At 39.8% G+C, this 21,495-nt stretch overlaps 1 protein-coding gene and 1 long non-coding RNA gene across 2 annotated transcripts in view; both read left to right on the top strand.

Moving 5' to 3' along the window:
• Window positions 1-21,495, top strand: part of LOC121933004 — a 152,843-nt gene that overhangs the window by 8,392 nt on the left and 122,956 nt on the right. The gene's annotated exons all lie outside the window — the stretch shown is intronic.
• The window catches only part of FANCI (FA complementation group I), a 26,122-nt gene continuing 4,641 nt past the window's right edge, over window positions 15-21,495 (top strand). Inside the window, exons 1-30 of the mRNA XM_042472178.1 lie at window positions 15-144; window positions 1,393-1,550; window positions 2,546-2,618; window positions 3,192-3,322; window positions 4,605-4,761; window positions 4,849-4,906; window positions 5,314-5,355; window positions 6,261-6,384; window positions 6,893-6,978; window positions 7,150-7,282; window positions 9,666-9,758; window positions 10,146-10,282; window positions 10,544-10,724; window positions 11,582-11,669; window positions 13,177-13,307; window positions 13,399-13,469; window positions 13,869-13,983; window positions 14,774-14,896; window positions 15,296-15,364; window positions 15,642-15,743; window positions 16,123-16,308; window positions 16,393-16,514; window positions 17,247-17,411; window positions 17,503-17,682; window positions 18,754-18,920; window positions 19,064-19,140; window positions 19,459-19,575; window positions 20,258-20,309; window positions 20,895-21,022; window positions 21,276-21,344. Of these exons, the coding sequence (XP_042328112.1) occupies window positions 1,467-1,550; window positions 2,546-2,618; window positions 3,192-3,322; window positions 4,605-4,761; window positions 4,849-4,906; window positions 5,314-5,355; window positions 6,261-6,384; window positions 6,893-6,978; window positions 7,150-7,282; window positions 9,666-9,758; window positions 10,146-10,282; window positions 10,544-10,724; window positions 11,582-11,669; window positions 13,177-13,307; window positions 13,399-13,469; window positions 13,869-13,983; window positions 14,774-14,896; window positions 15,296-15,364; window positions 15,642-15,743; window positions 16,123-16,308; window positions 16,393-16,514; window positions 17,247-17,411; window positions 17,503-17,682; window positions 18,754-18,920; window positions 19,064-19,140; window positions 19,459-19,575; window positions 20,258-20,309; window positions 20,895-21,022; window positions 21,276-21,344 (3,261 nt within the window). The 5' untranslated portion in view covers window positions 15-144; window positions 1,393-1,466. The remainder of the gene's footprint in view (window positions 145-1,392; window positions 1,551-2,545; window positions 2,619-3,191; window positions 3,323-4,604; window positions 4,762-4,848; window positions 4,907-5,313; window positions 5,356-6,260; window positions 6,385-6,892; window positions 6,979-7,149; window positions 7,283-9,665; window positions 9,759-10,145; window positions 10,283-10,543; window positions 10,725-11,581; window positions 11,670-13,176; window positions 13,308-13,398; window positions 13,470-13,868; window positions 13,984-14,773; window positions 14,897-15,295; window positions 15,365-15,641; window positions 15,744-16,122; window positions 16,309-16,392; window positions 16,515-17,246; window positions 17,412-17,502; window positions 17,683-18,753; window positions 18,921-19,063; window positions 19,141-19,458; window positions 19,576-20,257; window positions 20,310-20,894; window positions 21,023-21,275; window positions 21,345-21,495) is intronic.

The following is a 21,495-nucleotide window of genomic DNA, read 5'->3' as shown; positions in this document are numbered from 1 at the left end:
GTAAATACGGAAGTGGGGAGAGAAGAGGGCGGGCTCTGTTGCCCTGGGCAACGCGGGCCAAGTTCCGGGCGGGAGTTTTGATTGACTCTGAGACTAGGAAGGCGGGATTGGAAGAGGCTGAAGGAAAGGATGCTGGCCTCTAAGGTAACTATGGTCGGAGTGCATCCACACTGGAGAGATAACGCGGTTTGGCACCGCTTTAACTCTGTTGTCTGGCTGAAAGGCTATGGAATTCTGGGCCCACAACAAACTCCAACTCCCAGAATTCCATAGCCTTGTGCCACAAAAGTTAAGGCGGTGCCAAAATGGGTTATCTCTCCAGTGTGGATGCATCCTAGGATAATGGTTTGAGTATTGGGCCGCTGTGGACCAGGGTTCAAGTCCTTGCCCAGCTATGAAGCCCACTGCGTAACCATGGGCAAGAAGTCACACTCTCTCAGCCTCAGGGGAAGGCAATGGCAACAACAATACTAATCATGATATACAGTATATTAATAATAATGATAATGATAATGTTTTATTAACATGGTGCCACTCCTGTCAGATCGAGGCGGCTTACAGTAACAAATAAAGTGCAATGTATAAAGTGCGGCGTGTGTTAAAATACATCCCATCGCTAACCTCCTCTGAAGAAACCTTGCCCAGAAAACCCCAGGATCAGTTTCGCTTTGGAGTCGCCATAAGTTGGAAATGACTTGAAGGCACACGACAACAACAGCAACAACAAGAACACCAAGGATATGACACAAGATGAAGGCTTGTGGTTGAGTGTAGGACTCTAGAGACCAGGGTTTGAATCCCAGCTCAGCCCTGGAAACCCACTTGGAGACCTTGAGCAAGAGGTCACACTCTCTCAGCCTCAGAGGAAGGCAATGGCAAGCCACCTCTGAAGAAACCTTGCCAAGAAAAACCCATGATACAGTAGGTTTGCCTTAGGGTTGCAGGTTTAAGGGCATGTTTCCCCTTTCTGTCAAGCAAAGCAGTGCTTACACTAAAAGTCTCCTCCTCTGTTTAAAACCTCCGGGTTTTAGGAGGACTATTAATGGCAGACAATGATCTCCGTCCTCCACAGAGAGCTACTATTTGTAACAAAGGCACAGCTGCTCCATTTAGGCTCCAGAAAGAGTGCTACAAAAGCTTGGTTCTCTTTGAAATCTGGGTCCCAGTGACTTTGATGTATTTCCTCTGGGAACACTGCAGCAAAATAAACTATGTTTTCCTTTCCAGTTGGAAATTCCAATTTACTCTAGTAAATCTGGTTATAATTCTGGTTTTTAAATCAATCTGCTACATTGGGATTCTTCCAAATGGCTAATAAGATGATGGGGGGCAATCTGATACTCCTTTTTTAATCTTATTATCTGTATAACCTCTTTCTTCCTAATTTTACAGGTCGCAGTAAATTAAAAAAGGAAAGGTTAAAAAAGACGAAGAAGAAAGCTTTTTCTCCTCCCAAGTGTCTTATAATGGACCAGAAAATCCTCGCTCTAGCAGCAGAAGAGAAACCGGAGCAACTTCAGTCATATCTGCAAAGCCTGAAAGAAAATGAGGTGAGCTGCTATAGCCATTTCAACACTATTTCAGTCAGAGGATCCACAGTTGTAAGTTTATGCCTGGACACAGATAATTTACAGGATTGGTAGTATTGTAGGTGATAGAATTTTTAAATACTTGAAGGGATGTCATATTGAGGAGGGAGCAAGCTTGGTTTCTGCTGCTCCAGAGACTAGGACCTGGAGCAATGAATGCAAGCTCCAGGAAAAGAGATTCCACCTCAACATTAGGAGGAATTTCCTGACAGTAAGGGGTGTTTGACAGTGGAAAATACTCCCTTGGAGAGTGGTGGAGTCTCCTTCATTGAATGCCTTTAAACACAGTCTGGATGGCCATCTGTCAGGTATGCTTTGAGTGAGAGTTCCTGCATGGCAGAATGAAGTTGGATTGGATGGCCCTTGGGCTCTCTTCCAACTCTATGATTCTATGGTAGAGTATAGTTCACTGTATGGTATAGTTCACTAAATCTGTCTGAGTTCATACCTATTTGAACGTCAGGAGTGGAAAACTGCGACTCCAGCTCTTTGCTAGACCTCAAGTTTCACTAGCTATCATGGTGAGTAATGGATGCTGGGAATTGTAGTCCAATGCCTGGAGGCTCACAGTTGCTAATCCCTGCTATGCTTAATGAGGGAAGGGTTGTCTCTATTTGCAACATGGTATAATTTAACTCATGACACCAGCATTAAGACTGGCTTGTACAGAGCCATTCGCCTGAATGTGTAAGATGTCTTGAAATTCCCTCTAAATAACAAGGCATAAAGTTTTATAAAACTAGACTTCTAGGTCACAAATGACTAACGTAAGTTCAAGTGCACTATAAGTATTGTTAGGGGCTATTAGCTCTTGTGAAAACATTTGCAAGGTTAAAGAGAAAGTAGACTTGTGTGTGTCAGTGTTATTGTATTGCAACTGCTAACTTGTGCCTAGTATGTTATCAAGTCTAATGTGCTGACAAATGAACCTTGTGGTTCTTTTCTTCTTGCTGCAGTTGAGTGATCTAGTTACAAAGCAGGCTTTGAGGGGGAAGGAGATTGGTGTCTTTCTGAGAGGAATCTTCAAAGGTACGAAGCAATGACCTGTGACAGACTGAACTCTGCACTGTTCGGTTTTAGCATTTTAAGTCAACTGTAAAAATAATTTGTGTGTTTGAGATTTCTATATTAATCAAGTATACCAAATAATGCAAGTTTCCAAATAGCACTGTTTGAGTTGGGACTACTTGGGAGGGACATCATAGCTCTTCTGTTTCTTGAATTAATCCTACTAGATGAGTTTCCTGGCATTAATATCACCTTAGTGTGCTAGCATCAACTAATTCTTGCTGGTAGACTGAGTTTTACCTTTTGGCGAAGAAATCCCAAATGTGTAAGTAAAGGGAAGATTTTAATTGGGTTTTGTTTTGTTTTAATTGAGAAAAGAATAGACAAGCATTACTGTTGCCCAGGACATTTTAGTTGTTTAAAATGCTAAGAAGTAAGTGTGCTGCCTGTGAATTATGGGCCCATAAAGTACTGTGGGAGATCAGTGGAAGAGTAAAATCCAGACCATCACAACTCTTTTTTTGCCAGAGAGCTGTGATGAAATATTCATCCTGATGCCTTTCTTTATTACTTTCTTTCTGTCCTCCTCACTAGGTTCTCCTTGCTCCCAACAAAATGGTGTTGTTAGGAGGCTCAGTATTTACAAGCACTGCATCCAGTTGGTGGAGTCGGGGGATCTGCATGTGGAAACTGCATCTGAGATTATACGATTGCTTATGTTAGAGGTAGGACTGAATTTTTTGAGACCAGTTTCTCTGAGGCCATCGCAGAGAAGATAGTTCCATTTTGCTTTCATGTAACAAGTTTATGTTCTTGATCTGGTCAGCATATAAACCAGGCGTTGTTTGAATTTTGTGGTTTTATGACTCCCATTTGGCCTAGACTGCACAGCCAATGGTGAGGTATGATGGGAGGAATTCAAAAAAATCTGGAGAGCCACAAATTTCCCATCCTGATGTACATGATGTGCTGTCATCCTCTGCACAGGTTAATTCTTCACAAATGTATGTGAATGCATATTGTCTCATGAGAATTACTTATGCTGTTCCATACTGCAGAAATAAAGCAGTTTGATATCACTTTAACTGTCATGACTCCATTCTATGGAATCCTGGGATTTTTAGTTTGGTAAGGTGGTCAGCCAAGTTTATCAGAGGTTTGGTGCCTCTCCAAACTACAGATCCCAGGATTTTATAAGATAGAGTCATGGCAGCTAAAGTGGTATCAAGCTGTTTTGTTTCTGCAGCATAATACACCCGTTGTCTTCTTGGGACCAAAACTCACTACAGAAATAGTTTAAGACCACTTTAACTGGCCTGGCTCAGTGTTAGGGAATCCTGGGAATTATAGTTTATTGTGGCACCAGAGCTCTCTGCCAGAGAAGGCTAAATGTCTCACAAAAATCAAGTTCCCAGAATTTCCTAGCATTGAGCCAAGGCAGTTAAAGCATTCTCAAACTATATTATCCCTCCAGTGTGTTTTGGACCTAGGTCAAAGAATCATACCCTTAGGACATACAGTTGCTGTCTTAATGGATAGGTGTCACTTGTCATCTGGCTATCCTGCATACTGCTATTATTGCACACTGGTTTGGCAACTGTTCAGTGCACTGAAATCTAGTCTGCCTCCAATCCAGGAAAAAATAGACTACCAGCTTATTTCTGCTTGTAAGCTGCTGCTGTTAAAGGCACAAGAACAGAGCAAGTGAAAGGAGTTGGCATTCCTGTAAGGATAGCATTGCATGTTTGCTAATATTGATCATTATCAAATGTAGTTTGTACACTGTTAAAGCATTCCAGATCTTCATCAGTGGCTGATATGACTTAGAAGTGTGGTAGTTCCTTTTTGCTCCTGGGGAAAGACATACCAAAATGTGGATACAAGTGTCCTTTGTAAAGTAAATTTTAGTAGCATCTTGAAGAGTACATTTCTTCTACTACTACCACTTACTACTGATTATTGGGAGAGCTCAGAAGTCTTTTCTTATGTCTTGTTTTTATTGGTCAGACTCACAAACTGCCAGGCCCTGCAATGGCTGACTTGGCTACTTTGTTTGTTGATGCTGTAAAAGGAGGCAGTCTGCTCAGCGGTAAATCTTTGGAGCTGTTTCCTACAGTTCTGACAGCACTAGCTACATCTAAAGAGGCCCTGGTTTATGGGACAGGTAAGCTCTTTCCTTTTCTGTCTGTCCCTTTGGTAAGCAACAACTCCTCTAAGTACCTTTACATTGTGCTCTTTTTACCTTTTCCAGGTGAGCTGAATGGAGAAGAACTGAAGAAACAGCTGATCAATACACTGTGCTCCAGCAGGTAGCCATGTCTTTGCCATATCATGATCAGGTTCCCTTGAGAAATGAACACAATTTTCTCTCTCTCTATATATATATATATATTATAGAATCAAACACTACATTCATTTTAAGTGCCTTTGACAAAATTTTCCTTTTTTTCTCTTTTGATCATTTTCCTCACTTTATTTTATCTACAAATACTTCAAGCGAATGAATTATTTTAAACAAAATCATCAGTTTGGAGAGAGGCTTTCTGTTGGTGTAAGTGCCTCGTGACAATCCTATGGCGTAATAAATGTACGTCTTTACAGTACAGGAACCCAAGTGCTACAAGATCTCTTTTTGCTACAATAGACTGCCGCTCTGCCAGTATTATCTGTTGGCAATTTATTTTCTGTTTTCAGACTCTGGTTTTTATCTTAACAGGTGGGGTCAACAATATGTGATTCATCTAACCTCTATGTTCAGGTAATCTCCTAATCTGGACAACTAGTACAGTGGACCCTTGTTATACGCTGGGGTTTGGTTCCAAGATCCCCTGTGTATAACAAAATCTGTGTATGCTCAAGTCCCATTAAATATAATGACATAGCAAAATGGTGTCCCTTATAAAAAATGGAACATCAAGGTAAATTTATACTTTTTTGGAACATTTTCAAACCGTGTATGCTTAAGTCCGTGTATAAAAAATCAGTGTATAAGAAGGACCGACTGTATTATTTTCTTTCCTCTTGTAATCTAAATGTCAGAAGTACAGTCACCTTAGCCATTTTGTTTAAGGGAAGAATTCCTAGGCAGGCAAGTGTAACTTAAGCTGTAGAAATTTCTGGATAGAAAATTTTTAAGTTGGGTCACTTTGAAATGACCAACCTAAGATCTGTTTTGTGGACCACATAAAAAGTATATATTAGTTTATGTGCTGTATATTTGTGTACTGTGTACCTTTTATCTTTTATTGACGCATGCTATTTTGAAATTTTTAGATCCAAGCAGTAAATGTTAGCAACCAAATGAGTAAGAGAGTTTCAAAGATTAGTGACCTCTGCCTATATCTTTAAGAGTATATTTAGTCTTACCTCTGGATCTTTTCCTACCTCTTTGTATAGAGAGAATTCTGTTTTCTGCTTGCTCTAAACCAGGGCTGGGGAATACATAGCTTTCACATTGTTGTTGGACTGCAACTCCCATGATCCTTCACCACTGCCCTTTCTGGCTTGGGGCGCTTGGGATCTCTTGTCCTCAGTATGTGGAAGGTCATTTATTCACCATCTTTCCTCTAGGACTGAATTTACTGCTGCCTTTCGAAAGATACTGACTTGTGATTTAAGCGGAAATGGTTGTGGACTGGTCTTTTTTCTTTCTTTACTCTGTAGAGATGTCCCACTAAGTGCAGAAGAACTGCAGTTTGTTGTGGAGAAAGTCATAAGGATGTTTTCTAAGTTAGACCTGCAGGAAATCCCTCCTTTAGTTTATCAGCTGCTGTTGCTTTCTTCCAAGGTAAAGTCTTTGAGGGAAATGGACAAACTCTCCAAATTTCAGAACTGTAAGAAATGTGTTTTAGGTTGCATGGGTGACTCATCTTACAGGTCTAGCCACACTGTCATAGTCTGTGATTAACAATTTTACTTGCTTCTAAAAATATAAAGAACCACTCCAACCCATACCATTGGATATCTGTCACAGTGTTTGAATTGCCATTTCCCAAAATCCACTGCTAGAGGCTTATATAGAGGCTAACAGTGAGGAAGGATATAGCATTAGAATTGCAAGTTATATTCATGAAAACAGCTTGTAATTCACTGATATTAATGAAGGACCTAAATAGTTTATATAGATATACAACTCTGTGTGCCTTTCCTTAACCATTGTCGGGAGACAGAGTAGAGCCACTTTGTCAGATCTGAGAGGCCACACAGGATTGTACCACCCCAAACATATGATTGCTCATTAATAATATTTTATTACAATAGTATTTATGTTCCTTTCTTATTTCATAACCTATCAGGGCTGTAAGAAAATCATACTGGAAGGAATCATCAGTTTTTTCAACCAGATGGATAAAAAAATAAAAGAAGAGCAGAAGGATTCAGAGTAAGTCATTTCAAATGTTCTTTATTTCTACTAAGCCTATTATTTAAACCCAGTAATGGCTCCTCCGTAGTGGGGCAAATGTGTTGCATTATCTTTTCTGAGGTTGACATTATTGTGTCATAATTACAACCATGATTGTATCTTTGGCCATTGTGTGACCAACTCTTTCAGGTCAGTGGACCTAGAAGAAGCCACAGTTCCTGTAGACCAACTCCGTCATGTGGAAGGCACTATCATTCTGCATGTTGTGCTGGCCATTAATTTGGACCAGGATTTAGGAAAGGAGCTAATAAAATACTTAAAGGTATGCCAAATGTAAAATAAAGCCAGGTGGTGTTAGTGTTCATCTTTGCAATAAAAGGAAACTTATAATTAACCTATAGTGTTAATGAACTTATAGGACTGTAACTGGTACTATGAAACACTGTTCTCACTCAAGCTAATCTTGATTTGGGATGCCAGTTAGAAGTTTTTGCCATTTAACTGAACTCTATATGATTGATGGTTTTTAAAAAAATCCTGTCTTTTCCCTAAAGAGTGGCACTCAAAGAAGCTGGAGTATTTTTGGCCTCTGACCTGCATTAATCTTTTCTAGCTGGATGGCATAGCTGCCACCATCTTAATTTCTGTCTTTTCCATGGTAGTAATGTGTGCTGCATTCATACATATCGGACAGCACCAACTCCTCCTCAAAATCAGAATCATAGAATTGTAGAGTTGGAAGAGACCACAAGGGCCATCCAGTCCAATCTCTGCCATGTAGGAAGTCTCAATCAAAGCATACCCGACAGATGGCCATCCAGCCTCTGCTGAAAGACCTCCAAATCAGGGGAGATTTGACTCCCAATCTGAGCCGCCCCAGTGCAACATTCCCAAAATACATTAACTTCCCCTTCTTGCGTGGTCAACATAAGAGTATCATCTGCTATAAACCAATTAGTTTTGCCTTGACATACAGCTGAGATGGATGCACCTTTTCTCTGTCACACACTGAAGGATGATGGCTTTTAATCTGATCAAGGGAACTAGATCTTGCAAGCAACCTCCATCTTAGCCATGGAGAATAAGGGCATGTTCCCAGTCTCCAAGAGATCTCATATGTAATATTCCTGGCTTCTAAATCATGCTTTAGGAAACTGTGAGTAAGGGTTGAACCTACTCAGTTCTCTCTCATACTTTCTTCCTTTCCTCTCCTTTATGCCAAATTTGGCATGCTGATCTTGGTCACTTTAAATCATCAACCCTTGCTAAATATGAAATAGGGAAGAATGGTTTAATGTTGATTTTAAGCTATAGTTCTATTACTTACCCATTTTTTGATGTAGAAGAATTATGATTTAAAGAAACCACGATTAGAGTGCTGAAGCTGGCAAATGATGGGAAGGGTAAGAGGGAAAATGTGTGGACCCAACACTAATTCATGGTTTAATGCATTATGTTTAGTAAGTTTGGAATATTAAATCCATATTTCTCTCCTCCCAAAAGAGAGAGACAAACACGAGTAAAGTAAATACTAGCTCTACTGTGTTTGCCCAGCCAAGCAAACACATGCAGAGTGGCTGAACTTGTGTTTTCATTTTGTCAGTTTCTGCAAACTAAAGACAAAGGGAAAAGTAGCCTCCAGCTCAGTGGAATTTGCTCTTTATTAATCTGTGAGACTTTTACATTCCCATGCACTCACTCAAAACCAAATCAATTCCTAACTCTGTCAAGCAGGTTTTGGTAGAGGAAGTGTATGCGGGGTTGTATCTTTTTTCCTTCATGCACTGAGGAGAGCGAGAGGCTTCACACTGCATTACTTCACCTGACCATTCAATATGATTCTTTTTTCTTAGGTTATTTCAAGTTTGAACTCTGCCAACTAGTTATCTCATTGAACTTATTGAGAGAAGTGTATTTAGGATGCAAATTTACAGAGGAATTTTGTTGGTGTTATGATGCCTTCTGTCATCACAGTACAAATGATTTTGATTTGAACTTCATTTATAATAAAAATAAACCTCAGAACCATGTCCTTTAGTAACCCTATGGTTATTCAAACTAATGTTATTCCATATCGATGAATTATTTGCATTAATGCAAGTCTGAACAGGCGTGGCACACCTGTGTCTAGTTGCAGTGTTTCAGTCCTTTGGCATTTAGTATTTGCAAGAAAGCTCAGTAATATTTTATGTGCAGAAGGGCTTGGTGCAGTCCCAGGTATCTCTAAGTAGAGGTGGGAAAGACCACTACCTGAAATCCTGAAGAACAAATGTCATTTGGATTTGAAAATATTGAGCCAGGTGATGGGACACACCAATCTAATCTTTATTATGCAGTCACAGAACATTAAAATACAAGATATCCATCATACGAAACAATACAAAAATGAGCCAGTATAGAACAAAAGTAATAGCAGTTCAGCAGTTATTTAAAATGTTTAAAACATAATAAATTCCATACAGTTGAAGAGGAAACAAGCCCCAGGTATTACATATGTGTCAGAATAATTTCAAGTGGTGAAGCAAAGATTCAGTGATGTGGTTGCAGAGCTTAAACTGTTAAGGGAAAGGGTCATGTTTTTTATTGTCCTGAACTCAATGTGATACATGATATACTTTACACATTGTCAGATCTAAGGTAGAATATTCAGTCTCATCATACATATGAAGCTTTCCAATGTGTTCTGGTTGCTTGATGTTTTCCAGGCTGAACAGCAGGGAGATCCTAGCAGGGCCCTATGTCCCTTCAGTGTAACCATTCTTCTCTCAATGGCCAGAATACACCGATTTCAAGAGCAGGTATATGCTTTTCTTTCTAGATCTTCACTGCATCAGTGAGTCAGATAGAGAATACCTATGTGTACTGACTAAATTATTTAATGTTTGATTAAATGTTTTATAGCCTGCCCTATAATCCAAGCATCTCAGGACAGTATACAATAAAATCATTTTATAACAGTTTAAAACAATAAGAACAATTTTGAAATACTAAATGCATATTGAACCACTTAAAATTAAATTTTAAAACTGTTTAAAACAATTTAAAACAATGCAAACCATAACATATGTGCATTGAAAGACCTTCATACTAAGACTTGCTCATGTTTTTTCTGGTATAAATAAAGCATCTAGTTGTAAAAACGAAACAAATCGAGTCCATCTTGCATATTCACTTTTGCACTTTAGGTGTTCGACTTTCTCAAAATGTCAATTATGAGAAGCTTCAAGGACAAGCAGTTCCTTCAGGGTTCCAAGTTTCTACAGGATTTGGCTCCTCAATGCTATGATATATCTGCTGTGTTTCTAAAAGTTGTAGCAAACAGGTGAGTGGCTGTGTTCTATCAACAGAAACTGGTTAACAGAATAAACATTTCTGTCATCTCATTTCTCCATCTCCCATCAATGATTATGTGGCTTTGATATACATATTCAGTAAGCAGGGACCCAAAGCCACACCAAAGCACTGTTAGTTTTACAGAAATGTTAGACCTGCCCACATCCAAGAATGGAAAAGAACTTTAACTATAGGTGAAGTGCTCTTTATTATGAAATTCTCTTCTTCTCTCCTCAAATTTTCCATCCAGCGTATTTGGTTGGGATCATGTGACTCAAGGCTTGGTGGATCTTGGATTCATCCTGATGGACTCCTATGGGCCAAAAAGACCCTTTGGAGGCAAAGGCATGGAAACTAACAATGGTCTTTCTAAAACTCCAGCCCAGCAGTCATGCAAGTTGGGAGCTGATATCCTTTTGGAAACCTTCAAAGTAAGATTGAGATAGTGTTGTAGGTAAATAGTTGTGATTTCCACCTCCCCCCCATGATATGCATTAAATGTTTTGCATTTTAAATTTTGTATTTTTAACATGTTACATTTTAGTTCATAACTGTTTTAACGTTTTAAATTGTTTAATGTTTTTTTAAAAAATTATATGTATACATTTTAATGTTATACTGTTTTGAATTGTATTGTTTTTAAATTTGCTGTTCGGCACTTTTAATCCCTGTTGGGACAAAGGCGGGATATAAGAAAATAAACAATAATAATACCAATAATAATAATAATAATGCTCTCCAAGACACGGAGTTGATGTAACAAGACAAAAGAGGTGGTGGTTTCAAAAGCTGTTTATAGATCAGCGAGAATCAACAGAATTTTACTTTTTTCTCTTTCTCAACAGAAGTTATTAAGTAGAATGACCAAGGCTGTTTGGGTGCCAGACTCTGGCCTAAACCCAGATTGCAGTGGGTCTAGATTTTGTGCTTTCTCAAAAAGTAGCTTGGGGTTTTAATGCCATCGTATTCCCCAAACACAGTAGCCTTGAGGGTATATTTGCAACCGAAAGATAGATGTTACATTCTTCTGGCTTCAGCCTTCTGTTTTGGGAGGTTCTGCTAATTCTGCTTCTATGTCTGAATTATTCCAGGGTATCCCAACGCAAGTTACTTTTCCCACTTGCTTTACCAGTGTGGTTGGGCCAGCCATTGCAACAGGTCTTAGGTAGAAATGTTATGGGCTGGTGAAATCTGATTCACAATCAAATGTTGTTGGACTGTGAATGAACTGAAATTGAATGAACAAAATCTTCTCCCCCCCCCCCCCCCCCAATGTCCTACCTCCCAGGTCCATGAGATGATAAGAAGTGAAATACTGGAGCAGGTCCTGAACAGAGTCATCACAAATGCAGGTTCCCCTGTCAGCCACTTCATAGGTAACTGTGAAATGGAACAATTGGGCGCATCATTACGACAATCTCAGATCAGTGCAGTTCAATAAAACAAAGTAGCCATGTGATGCATAAGTAAAAAGAAAATGTAGAGTTGATTGATTCCTAGTAACTTATTAGAATGGAGACATGGAGCAAAGGTAAGGTAACATGAGCCACTTGAAAGTATCTACAAGCCAAAATGCATTGGGGTTTTTAGGAAGGAAGACTGTCTTTTTAGCATCCAGAGCTGTGCCTCCCTTTTTTCTGTTGTAGATATCATTGGATGCTCTTCAGTTTTTGCTCCTTTTTGTGCCTAACTAGAATCTGCCAAAGCACTGGTAAACAGAATAATAATAATAATAATAATAATAATAATAATAATAATAGTTATTATTTATCCCTGCTCTTCAGCCAAAAGGCTATCAGAACAGCTTACAATTTGTTAATTAGACATTTCCCTGTCCTCAGGCTTACAATCTAAAAAGACATGACACAAAAGCAGAAGAGGATGGCAGTGAGGAAGGGGGAAGGTCCAGCAGATCTTCTCTCCCTCGGAGGCCTGGACCATGGCAGATGGACTGGAGGGAAGGCCCTTCTTCTTACTCTGGTTAGGCCTGATGGAGCTGGCCTGCCCTTCTCTCACTCTGATGGTGGATGGAGGGAGGGCTCTTCTTTTCAGGCAAGGCCTAATGGAGCTGGCTTTCCTTCCTCTCCCTCTTTCACATAGTTTTTATGTGGCACCTAAAGGATGTCAGTGAACCTTTACAGGAATGTATTCCACATATGGAGTAAATCTACAGTGCTATATAAATAAAGCATAATAATTAATAATAATACAGCATGCCTGTGCCATGCGCGGGCACATTTTACGCGGCTTCCAGCTTACGTGGAAGCCGCTTGGGGAGGGAAACAATGTCACTGCTCCGCCACATGCATGAACCCCATTATTTCCTATGGGACTCGAGCATAGGTGGATTTTCCCTTACACGTGGGGATCCGGAACAGATCCCCTTCATAAAGAGAGGGACCACTGTAGTCGTAATAATAATAATTTCCATAGAAAAGGCAGATAAAAATTCATCAGAAAGAGAAGCCAGACAGAACACAGCTTTGAAAACTGTCCAAAACAAAACATATTTAACTAAAAATGTAATTTTCACCAAGGACCTCAGAACTGTTTTATTCTCTTAACCATTATGTAAGTTAGGATAACCTAAATTATAAAATTGCTTGGTGAAGTTAATGTTGGAGTAAGGACTTGAACATGAATTTTTGCAGATACCAAGCCTTTGGTCCTAACTCTTTTGTGGGGTCAGTCATTTGGATGTCCTTACATCTGTCATTATTCTACTTTTGGCAGTTAGTGGGGAGGATGATGCAGTGATTTTCTTCTTGGTGTTTGGACTTGTACACAAACACCATCTCCCTTATTCTCCCAGATCCATAATGTCTGTGCCTTCTCATCCTGCTGTGTCTATATAGGCCACAACTCTTCTTAATTTTTTTTCAGATCTTTTGTCCAGTATTATAATATCTGCACCCCTTGTCCTTCAAAACTCCTCCTCCAAAGTTACAGAAGCCTTTGATCATTTGTCATTCCTGCCTCTTGATACAGTACAAGGACTTCTTAAAGCTGTGCAGGTAAAGCTGCATTCTTGGCTGTTTGTGTTGCTGTTTTCATGTTGATCCAAACTGCAGAGCACTGTCAAATGCTTCCTTTTTTTCCTCCCAGCCTCTGCTCAAAATAAGTATGTCTATGAGGGATTCCCTGATCCTTGTTCTTCGCAAATCAATGTTTTCTGGGTAAGATGTCCTTTAAAAAAAAATCTGTCTCCTGAGTTCTATGATTTCCTCTTCATTTCATTTACAAAAAAGCCAGTTGCTTTTATATTTGTGACATTTTGGCGCTTTAAGAATCAACATAGTATTTTGAAAAGCAATTCCCCATAACAATTACAGTGTATTGATTATTAAAGCAAGTGCTTGTTCCAGTCTTTCAGTGGCCTGTTTCAGATGTCACAGGAAACCATCATTTGTCATTATGACATTGCAAGGGATAGAAGTTTAAGACTTCTGTATATGGTTTGCAGAAGGCCACAGTTTTCTGTTATGTGTCTTAATACAGAAAATTGTTTTTGTTAAACCACAGTTATCCCCCAGAATGGGGCTTCTCTGTTTTCTCTCACCCCATCCCAAATGCAGACAGCTGGATGCCCGTAAGTCAGCAGTTGCTGGGTTTTTGCTCCTCTTGAAGAATTTTAAACTTCTGGGCAGCTTGACTTCATCCCAGTGCAGCCAATCCATTGGGGCAAGTCAGGTAAGCACAGCTAGTTCCTGTGTAATCTCAGGTACCTGTTTGTGGTAATAAATTTAACTGGGTGTATAATATATTATTCTCTCCTTTGGACTGTACAATATTTTATGCATCTTGCTGCCACAAAATTGTGACAAAGACCAGGTGGCTTCTGAGTTAATTAGAAAAATTCATGGATGTTTGGTGATTCAGTATCTATGTGCTTCTTGGAGCCTCCATGTACAAAGGCAGTGTGCCCTTGAATATCAAGAAAAGGTCATTATTTTCTAACTGTGACCAACCCAGAGTCACCTGACTGGCTACTATTGGGCACAAGGGTTTAGACAAATTGAACCTTTGTTCTAGTTTAGCAGAAGAGTTTTTCTGACCTTATGTTTTCCCAGAATATGGTTCCCATTATGCTGCTTTTAAATTGGATGGGGAATGTGTGGTCTTCCAGGTGTTATCACCCCTAGCCAGCACAGCTGATATTGAGAGATTATAGCTGTTACAGCCTTAGAACATTTGGAGAGCCATATGTGCCTCATCCTTGCAGTAAATAATACCTGTAAAATATTTAGAACTGAGTATTTAAAGCTGTTGTTGACTGGGAATCTTGGAAAAGCATGTAGGGCAGGCTATGGCACCTTATCCGCCAAAGCTTGCTGAGGAAAACATTTCCAAGGATCACATCCCGTATAACTTTGGGATCCTTTAATCTTCTGTCTTGGTCCTTGGGCAAGTGTGTAAGGATTACATCTTTAGCCATAGTAAATAGAGGGTGATTCTACAGAATTCTACCATTGCCTTTCAGGTCCAGGTGGATGTTCACACCTGCTATAATGCTGCAGCCAATGAAGCCTTCTGTCTAGAAATTCTGGGCAGCTTGAAACGATGCTTAAGCCAGCAGGCTGATGTCAGACTTATGCTGTATGAGGTGAGAACTCACTTTGTTGTGTTCGTGTGTATAATTACATATAGTGGGTCAAGTTGTTGTGCATGGATGGTGTGATATCTGTAAACCTGTAGATCTGTGGAAATGGTTCAGCTTCAAACAGGGCAGAGGTTCACATACTGAAAAAACAGACTATTATAATGTTCTGGGTTTTAATTTTTTGCCCACCCAGACTATGCTCCATGGCAGTGTGAGCCATTAGATGGAAGCTGATTTCTTCTTATGTGTTAGCCCCGGGTTGTTCTGTGATATCAGGTCTGACCTTTCTAGCTGATAGTAGTAGGAAGACTGGGGTGCTTGGTTTCTGTAGGCTGACTTCTGAGAAAAAATTGTCTGAGTTTTTTTTAAATGTCATATTTTTTTCTTTCTTCTTCTTAACAGGGATTTTATGATGTTTTGCGCAGAAACTCACAGCTGAGCAATTCCATTCTGCATATGCTCCTCTCCCAGGTATGGAACATATAACAAGACTGGAACATCACAGGATTGGTTCAGACGTGTCAGGTCAATGGTATTACATGCTTGAACCTCAGAGTCTTGTGATACTCTTCCCCTCTCTCCCATTCCTGCCTTCACCCAAATTCATTAACCCACACTAATGTAGATTTATTGCTCTAATTTGTTTAGTTGTTGGTCTGTTTTTCTCTTTTCTCCAGTTACCTAACAGTAAAATGGTCTGATAACTACTTGTTAAGTGCTAATGGAGGTTCCTCCTTTATTATGACAGATGAAGAGGTATTATGAAACGGAACCTGACTTACTGCCTCCCATAAAATTGGAGGGGTGCATCCTGGCTCAGAGAGACCAAATCTTCCTACAAGAACCTTTGGTGAGAGAAAGGGGTGGGACTCAGATAGTGGCTTTTTAAGTAAATTTTAAATTTTGCTGAACTGGGTATGCATATGTTATCAGAATATTTTTTATAAACTTCAGATCCTTTTATGATAAAGCCACCCATTGGCCTGTATATTAATACATTAGTCTGTATTATTATTATTATTATTATTATTATTTGTACTGGAAGAGAAGCTTGCAATGATGCAAATGAGAGCTTTGGTTTTTTCTAAAAGCAGTAAGTGTGGAAACTCTGATTCAAATCAGGAATACAGTGAAAGATAGAGGATTATAACCATCCTGTAACATTGTCCTGATCTGTATGTCTGAACTAACCTTATGTGAGTTAATAGGTATTGCCATCATTCTTTCAGGCACACTTACTATGCTGCATCCAGCATTGTTTAGCCTGGTATAAGAACACCTTAACTCTGCACCAGCATATGGATGTGGATGAAGACGAGGATGAAGATGATAAGAGTTTCCAGCAAGAATTGGATGAGATACTGGAATCTATTACACGGCGGATGATCAAGAGTGAACTGGAAGATTTTGAGCTGGTAACTTAGAAAGAGGGATTAGGAAGGCATTATGTGGCAGAGGCTAGCAGAGGAGATACTGATTTCTTTCTGTTTGATGTTCAGGATAAATCAGCAGACTTTTCTCAGTCTACTGGAGTGGGCCTGAAGAACAATATCTTTGCCATTTTGGTGATGGGCATCTGTGAGGTCCTGATTGAGTACAACTTCAGCACAGCAAACTTCAAGTAAGGAGTAGAATATTTTAGCAGCACGAATTAATAGAATCAAATTGGAATTGGAAGAGACTTCAAGGACCATCCAGTCCAACTCCTTGCCATGCAGGAATACACAATCAGAGCATCCCCAACAGCCTATGTTTAAAAACCTTCAAAGAAGGAGAATCCACTATACTCCAAGGCAACATATTCCACCATCTCATGTACTGAACAGTTCTTCCTAATGTTTAGATGGGATCTCTTTTCTGGTAGTTTGAATCCATGATATCCCTTCACATAGTTTAAAAATGCTCAATAGATGGGAGGGAGAATGTTTTAACTCTGGAATTTATCACATTGCCCTTTCCCATCCTTTCCTCCCAAGTTAGGCACAGGATGAAAACTTTTAAATGCAGATTTTATCACACCCCTCCATGCTTAGGCAGGAAGTGAGGAGAAAGCAGAGGTACATCTGGTGGAGCATTACACTCCTTTAATACAATCTGTGATCTCAGAAAATGTGTGTGGCTTATTAAAACAAACATTCCATTTAACTATAGCAATCAAAACCCGAATTGAAAGGAAAGAATTTTTTTGGAATATTTTTAGAGATTCAAAATGGAGCCCCCACAAGGAAAGTCTTAAGATGCGTGTGGAGAACATGCAACTCTCTGTTCTGTCATTCATAATCTATGGATACATCAAGATAAATTATATACTATTTGAAATGTGTTTTATTTTCACTGTTAATACATTTTGCAGCAAGAGCAAATTTGAAGATGTTCTGGGCCTGTTCAAGTGTTACAGCAAACTTTCTGAAATCTTGAAAGAGAAAACTGGAAAGAGTAAGCTCAGCATGGCAAACAAAATTCCCCAGAGTTTTCTTTCTATGGGCTTTGTGTGCACCTTGCTTACTGCTCTCTTTAGGTAAGGAACTCTCATGGGCAAGGTATTCATTCACCCTGTCTTCCAATTCTTGATTTCACCAACAAGAACTGACTTCATTCTGACCCTTTAGAGACAGTTCCCTGAATCATGAGGAGAGCCTGGCTGTTCTGCGCTCCAGCAATGAATTCATGCACTATGCTGTCAATGTGGCATTGCAGAAAGTGCAGCACTTAGAAGAGAAAGGGCAGACAGATGGACCTGATGGCCAAAACCGAGAGAAAATTTTCCAAAACGTCTGCAAAATCACCCAGTAAGTCCCATGCTGTGTGGCCCAGAGGCTTTAGCATATGACTAGTAAGTGGCAATCATTCTGTTCCATAAATTGACTGAGGAATAAAATTGGAAGAGTTGTTTGAAATTCTATCAGCTTCGTATTCTGGACACACTGGGTTTTATAAATCTTTGAGAAAATGGAGCAGTATATATTCGTAGTGATGAGCTAAGGCAAAAGATGTAATTTGTATTTTGTAACCTAGTTAACATTCTTAAAGCAGTTCACAATAAAGCCAGATTCATCGATCATTATAATGTGGAATCCTATATAGTATATTCAGGCACTGGAAAAGATGCTTTCTGAATATTCTTATACTTCTGGTTTGAGTGCTTTGCAAATACATGAGCCAATATGGCCAATGGTAATAGATGGTCACTGTTATAGTACAAAATATCTGGAGGGCCAAAGTTTTCACACCTAGTCTAAGTTCATATCTAACATTTAGTTATAATTCTGCCTTTTCTCAATGGCAGAATTAACCAAAGAGATCTTGGGCAGGGGGCGAGGAGAATGCTTTTCAGTGACCTCAACCCATTCCATCAGACATTTCTGCTGATATTGGACTAGTAGAAGGATCTTGTATGATAACTGGGTTGCTTGCATAGGCTGAAGAGTATGAGTAGGATGTCACTGAGGACTGCATAGAAGACACATCTTCTAGTGGGAACCACTAAGAATAGTTCAGCTTGTCAGGGTTACATGTTAACCCACTACACACTTGGTACATTATTCCTCCTGCCTGCCAGAGACTGCAAATGAAGAAGAGTTGTCATGTATATTATAGGGTACGGTGTGTGATTTGAAGACCATATTTTTGTTGTTTGATCACAGATTTTTTGGTTTTGATTTTGGATGAATGATTTTGGATTCATGATAATGGCTTAGATTTGCTGTCTACTGCTTCATTGAATGGTCAGATGAAGATAACGTTGAATGGTTTGATTCTGCTCAGATGGATTAATACATCAAAAGACTGAATATTAATGACCATCAAACTTGGTCATTAAGCTTGCTCTACTCCCTAATTATCCTCTGTCTTCCCCACAGTGTTCTGCTGTGGAGATACACCTCAATCCCAACTGCTGCTGAAGAATCAGGGAAGAAAGAGAAGGGAAAGAGCATCTCGTTGTTGTGTTTGGATGGTTTGCTGCGGATTTTTAACACAATGCAACAGCTTTTTCCAAAAAAGATTCCACAGTTTCTACAGGCACTGGGTAGGCATTCATGATAGTCTTTTTCTGAATTGTTGCTGCAGATGTGTACAATCTGTATATGCTGTTTATATAGCTGTAATGAATCCTCTCTCTTGGCTTCAGCTTCTGCCTTTTGCCCCTGTGTTTTCATTCCCTTTTATCAGATACTACAAATGAAGACACTGAAGAGGGAAATGTTAATGCCACTGAGAAAGCAGCCTTCCAGATTCGACAATTTCAGGTAGGTTGCAGAAAGGTGATGACTGATGCTCATATGTCTAAGAAATCACCTCTAGCTCATAAAGGTTGGGGGCCAAATAATGTGCCTTTCCTTCTTGTTACTGCTCAAAACTCCAAAAATAACATTCCCATTGGAGCAGTCCTAGGAAGAGATTTGGAAGAGATTCTCTGACCTTTTCTCCAAGCATCTAGAATATTGAGCAAGGAATGAAAATTTTGATTCTCAATGTCCTTTCCACATTGATCTCCTCCACTTCTGGCTCCCCCCGCTCATGCTGTCTCCTTATGCTTTCCAAACTTCTTTTTGTTTCTTTCCCAGAGGTCTCTGGTGAACCAGCTCAGCAGTACTGAGGAAGACTTCAACAGCAAGGAAGCTCTTCTGTTGATCAACATTCTTGCAACACTTTCCAGACTGCTGGAGCCCTCTTCACCCCAGGTATATACTGCACTCGCAGAATCTGCTGGATTCCAAAATAGAGGATTCCGTGCCCATTCCCTTTTTGCCAGTTATTACATCTTTTATGTGAGCAGAAGCATCACATTAAAACAGTAGTTCTCAAGCTGCCTGTCTTCATAGAACTTGTCCCATGCTGACTTTTCTGTGAAGAAACTTTTGCATACCTCTTGAATCTAGTTGTGGGAGAAACTCTTGAATCCCATTGTGGGAGAAAGGGGGGAGATATAAATCCTTGAAATAAATAAATAAAAATACCTACCATAGAACCATTATATCAGGGGTGAGCAGTTGTTGGGGTTTAACAGACACATCAGCCCCTCTGAAGACCTTGGCTGCACCCCCTGCCACAGAGACAAGAAATTGTTTAGCCCACAAAGGTAAAGCCAGGCTGCTATCATAAGTCATAGAACATGCCATGGCTTCATTTTAAGGCTGGGAGAGAGTTTTTCCCTTCCTTCACAGAGACCTTTAGAACCAACTGCCTTGGGAACATGAGAGGAAGCAGCAGCAGCAGCAGGGATAAATAGTTATCATAACCACCTCTACTTTAATGATATATTATTGTTTTTATTGATTATACATAAGCCATTCTGGGAACTTTGTCAGCTGAAGACATGAAAAATTATCAACATTAATGAGAAACCATTCTCTCCTTGTGTAGTTTGTGCAGCTGTTGTCTTGGACAGTCAAGATTTGCAAGGAAACTAGCCTGGGTAAGAGGTTTTATTAGTCTGAGACTGAATTCCCTTGCATCTTGGGAATCTTAGAACAAGGGGACACCTTATGAAATGTTGCTGGGATTCGAAAAAGAGCTAAATAAAATAGTGGAGGAGAAGAGCTCCAAATGCTGGCAACCAAGAGTTGTTTAGATTACTGATCATCTTGAATTCCCAGAAATTTCAATGGGCTGAGGTCTGGGAGACCAGGGTTCAAATTCCCACTCAGCCATGGAAATCCACTGGGTGACCTTGGGCAAGTCAAGCTCTCTTCACCTCAGAGGAAGGCAATGGCAAACCACCTCTGAACAAAGCTTGCTAGGAAAATTGGATGGATGTAAGGATAGAGAAAGAGTATAAAGGAAAAATTTATGGGGATAAAAATTTCATGGTTTCACTGTATGCAAATAGAGCAATGGATTAAAAATTGGAGGAAAAGGAATGTAGAAAGGAAAAAGTATGCACAATGTGAACATAAGTAATCTGAATAAATTAGATGCAGAGCTTAATTTGCCATTGTTGGGACCAAGCAGGTCTAATGTGGTGTTTTTAGAACTGGCTGACTGTATGTTCCCTCTGTAGAAGATGCTCCTTGCTGCAAAGGTTTGCTAGCTCTGCTCTTCAATCTACACACTCTTGTCAAGAGTCCAGTCACCATACTGCGGGATCTTGCCCAGGATATCCATGCTCAACTTGGGGACATAGACCAGGTGAAGTCACAAGTTAGGGCTTTCAGGCTGAACTCAACTTACATTATTTTGCCAGTGAAACAGAGAGCACCAGTATTGTGGAGGGGCTATAGTACTGGACCAGGGAGATCTGGGTTCAGTGGGTGACCTTGGTCCAACCCCATTAATCCTAACCTGCATCATAGGATTGTTATGAGAATAAAATGGGCCTGTCTAATGGAAATCTGAAAGATAAATTATCTACTTTACTACTTGTCTCTCTGAATCCTCCTAGGATCAAGAAGTTGAGCACCAGCCCCACTTTGCTATTGTGAATTCAAAGACAGCAGCTCCTACAGCTTGTGTGAGTTGAACTGTGTTAAAAACATGAACCCAGTGTGGTGAAGAGAGAATATATAAACGTGTGAAATACATGTTGCTTTAGGAAAGAGAAATGTACAGAAAGCGTTGCTCTGTGTAACACAAATAGCTGCTTCAAACATCTCATGCTTCCT

Source organism: Sceloporus undulatus, chromosome 6, assembly GCF_019175285.1.
Source record: "Sceloporus undulatus isolate JIND9_A2432 ecotype Alabama chromosome 6, SceUnd_v1.1, whole genome shotgun sequence".
Lineage (NCBI taxonomy): Eukaryota > Metazoa > Chordata > Lepidosauria > Squamata > Phrynosomatidae > Sceloporus > Sceloporus undulatus.
This window is presented reverse-complemented; position numbering and strand designations above follow the sequence as displayed.